Here is a 4,027-nt window from a genome sequence, read left to right as displayed (position 1 = left end):
GGAGCCCAGTAGGTCGAGGCTGCAGTGGCCGAAAGCGGCCACTGCACTCCAGTCTAGGCGACGGAGTGAGACTCCAACACACACACACACAAAAAGTGAAGTGTCTGATATCTGCAACTATTGCCAAATATGCTTCTGCACATAGATAAATAGCCGGCTTGCTTGATGACACACATACGGCAAAAGGTGGTATCCGTGACCTAGGTGCCAAATGACACCTAGGTCATGAGCATCTAAGCCATTGCCATGTGATTTTCCCACCATTTCTGTATGCCTGCCAATCATCAATACAATAGTAGGGGTGGGGAGCAACTGCAATAGAACTGCAGGGGCAGGAGGGTGGTGGGTCGTTGCAAGGAAACCCACCCAGGAAGGTGCAAAGGCAAGGCTGCTACTCCTTGCCTACAGAGCTACCCTCCCTCGGCCTGAAACCGACCTTAGGGCCGCGGATCTCCCCATGGCTGCACGGCACAGAGAGATCTGCTCCACCGTGTTCTGCAGCTCCTGGCTCTTGGCACGTTTGCCCTGGATGATTTGATCCCGCTTTTCCTCCTCCTCGCGCTGCTGGGTCTCTTTGAGCAGGGCCAGCCGCTCACGCAGCTCCACGACGGACATCTCTCCTTCCAGGCCATAGCCGGGAATCTACAGGGTGGCAGAGAGGCCTCAAGCTAGGCGCTGTGCTGGGCCCAGGTGGGGAGCACAGGTGCCCCTCTCGTACCCACAGGCCTGTCCTCTTACCTTCCTTTCTGGTTCCATACTGCCTGTAACGTGCTCCTCCTCCCAGCCTCTCTAGCCTGGGCCCAGCTTTGCAGCACTGCACCTCCTGTGGGACCCCTTAGGGCCAGACCAGGCCCTGCAGCAGCTTCCTAAGGCCCTCCCAGATCTGCCCACCAGCCGTCAGCCTGGCCCCTTTCCAGGCCTCCTCACAAAGGCTTCCAGAGGCCCTCCTCAGTCTCCTCCTCTATCTCACCTCAGACCTTTGAACACCCACACTCTCCCGGTACCACCCCTCCTCACTTGGGCCTCAACAAGCAGTTCCCAAGCAGCTTCCTCCACGAAGCCTACCTTGCCCACCCCCAGGGGTTACTGAGGACAGCTCAGTATCTGCCCTACGGGCAGGACTGTGAACTCTGGCCTGTAGCACGTGGGTGCTGAGTCCACGCTGGTGGCAAGTAACAAGTGGCCAGCATGCTGGTGACCTCAGGAGGGGAAGAACCACATGTGGCCTTGGCAGGAATTCTAGACGTGTCCTCTATGGCAGTGCCAGCTTGGCAGTGCACACCAGGCTCCCTGAGGGTGTGGGATCCAAGGCTGCATCCTCACCTGGGTCAGGTCCACAAGCTTGCCCTTGCGCGTGGGCAGGGCCTCCAGTGCGCGCAGCTGGGAGACAAGTTCACAGCGCCGCCTCTGTTCCTCCTTGGTGGCCTCAGCGCTGCGTTGCAGCAGCTCCCGGCTCTCCTCTATCACCTCCTGAACTTGAGGGCCAAGCAAGGTGCTGGTAGCTGGTGGCTGGTGAGTGGTCTGGCAGGCGCTGGGCAGGGGTGCACCTCCCCCCCGGAGTTCCCTGGCTAGGCGTCTGGCCTCGATTCGACTACCTGGAGGGCAGCCTGCCCAGCCCTGGCCCTCCTTCAAGGGGCACCGGCCCTCACGGACCATAGTAGCTCTCTCAGAGAAGGGTGGCAGCCCAGGAACAGGGAGCTGGGCAGGGCCCGTGGCACCGCCCTCCCCTGTACCTATCTGCCGTCGGCCTTTCACAAGCTTCGTCTGAGCCACCTTGACGTTCTTCTGTCCCTCCATCACCTGCTCCACCAGCTCTTTCCTGGACCTGTCCTCCTGGAGACGCCTCTCAGCACACTGCAGCATCAGCTCAGCTGTCTGTTCAGACAGTGGGCCCGCTGCATTGAGAGCGGGGCCACATGGGTTACCTGGGCCCCTGCCCTGCTCCAGCCCGGGGAGAGGCATGAGGTCTAAGGTGGACCCAACCCCTGACCTTGAATTGGGGAAACCCAGGTCTAAGCCCATTAGCTACTGGCAGTCCCCTGGTGGTTGGGCCCACTGGGGAACTTCCACCCGACATCCTCCTTCCTTCCTCCCAGTGTGGTCCTGGGGGGTACATTTCTGTCATTTGTTTTTGTTTTTGTTTTTGTTTTTTGAGTTGGAGTCTCACTCTGTCGCCCAGACTGGAGTGCAGTGGCCGCTTCCGGCCACCGCAGCCTCGACCTGCTGGGCTCCGGCAATCCTTCCGCCTCAGCCTTCCAAGTAGCCAGAATTACAGGCATGCGCTTCCACGCCCGGTAGAGATGAGGTCTCGCCAAGTTGCCCAGACGGGTCCCGAACCCGCGGGCTCAGGCAATCCACTCAACTCAGCCTCCCAAAGGCGCGGGATTACAGGCTGAGCCACCGAGCCCAGCTTCTGTCATTTTTTAAAATCAGGGTCTCACTCTATCATCCAGGCTAGAGTGCAGTGGCATGATCGTGGCTCACCACGGCCTTGAACTTCTGGGCTCAGGTGTTCCTTCTGCCTCAGCCCCTGAGTAGCTGGGACTACAGGCATGTGCCACCACGCCTGACTAGCTATTTATTTGTTTGTTTATTTATTTATTTATTCTGAGTCGGAGTCTCACTCCGACTCACTCCAGACTGGAGTGCAGTGCACGCTCACGGCCACTGCGGCCTCGACCTGCTGGACTCAGGCGATCCTTCCCCCTCAGCCTTCCAAGTAGCTGGAACTATAAGCACGTGCCACCACACCCAGCTAATTTTTTGAATTATTGTAGAGATGAGATCTCGCCAAGTTGCCCGGGCTGGTCTTGAACCAATGGGCTCAAGCAATCCTCTCACCTTGGCCTTCCAAAGTACTGGGATTATGGACATGAGCCACCGCGTCCGGCTTTTTTTTTTTTTAAACCCAAGGACTTGCTATGTTGCTCAGGTTGGTCTCGACTCCTGGGCTCAAGTAGTCCTCTTGCCTCAGCCTCCCAAAGTGCTAGGATTATAGGCATGAGCCACTGTGCCTGGCCTTCCTACATTTCTGTCATTTTAAGCCACTCAGTTTGTGGTACATTGTTATGTCAGATCTAGAAATGAATGCACATGGTAATGTAAGATGTTCACAATAGAGAAAACTGGGTGGGAGGCATGAGAACTCTCTGTACTATCTCTGCAGCTTTTCTGTAAATTTTTAAATTGTCCTAAAATAAAAAGTTTATTTTAAAAGTTTTGTATTTTTTTTAAAGGGACAGGGTCTCATTTTTTCGCCTAGGCTGGAGTGCGATGGTGTGATCATAGTTCACTACAACCTCAAACTCCTGGATTCAAAGTACTCCCCCTGCCTCAGCCTCCCTAGTAGCTGGGACTACAGGCATGCCTACCATGCCTGGCTAATGTTTTTATTTTTGCAGCTATGATGCCCAAGCTGGTCATGAACTCCTGGCCTCAAGCAATCTTCCTGCCTTGGCCTCTCAGGGCACTAGGATTACAGATGGGAGCCACTGCACCCAGGCTAAAAGTCACTTTTTTTTTAGTTTTAAAACAAAGTTTATTAGCAAGAAGAAGAGAGGGAAAGAGGAAGATTCATGCCCAAAAGTAAAAAGTCACTTTTTTTTTTTTTGAGACAGGGTCTTTGTGGCCCAGGCTGAAGTGCAGTGGTGCAGACATAACTCACAGCAGCTTTGAACTCCTGGCCTCAAGCAACCCTCCTGCCTCAGCCTCCTGAGTACCTGGGACTACAGATGTGAGCCAGACTTCCAGAGTATTTTCTCTTTATTTTTATTTATTTATTTATTTTGGAGTCAGAGTCTTACTCTGTCGCCCAGGCTGGAGTGCAGTGGCATGCTCTCGGCCACCGCAGCTTCAACCTGCTGGGCTCAGGTGATCCTTCCACCTCAGCCTTCCAAGTAGCAACACACGCCACCACGCCCTCTAATTTTTTGATTTACTGTAGAAAGGAGGTCTCACCATGTTGCCTGGGCTGGTCTCAAACCCGCAGGCTCAGGCAATCCTCTCACCTCGGCCTCCCAAAGTGCTG

General features: G+C 55.1%; 1 protein-coding gene across 1 annotated transcript in view; it reads right to left on the bottom strand.

Annotated features, from left to right (window-relative positions):
• Positions 1–354: 354 nt before the first annotated feature.
• Positions 355–4,027, bottom strand: part of CFAP99 (cilia and flagella associated protein 99) — a 50,890-nt gene continuing 47,217 nt past the window's right edge. The window contains exons 12-14 of the mRNA XM_008058970.1: positions 1,734–1,875; positions 1,324–1,475; positions 355–642 (exon numbers count right to left, since the gene is read on the bottom strand). Coding sequence (XP_008057161.1) covers positions 403–642; positions 1,324–1,475; positions 1,734–1,875 — 534 coding nt within the window. The 3' untranslated portion in view covers positions 355–402. The remainder of the gene's footprint in view (positions 643–1,323; positions 1,476–1,733; positions 1,876–4,027) is intronic.

The sequence above is a fragment of the Carlito syrichta genome, unplaced genomic scaffold (genome assembly GCF_000164805.1).
Source record: "Carlito syrichta isolate Samal-C Ts95f unplaced genomic scaffold, Tarsius_syrichta-2.0.1 Scaffold90626, whole genome shotgun sequence".
NCBI lineage: Eukaryota > Metazoa > Chordata > Mammalia > Primates > Tarsiidae > Carlito > Carlito syrichta.
This window is presented reverse-complemented; position numbering and strand designations above follow the sequence as displayed.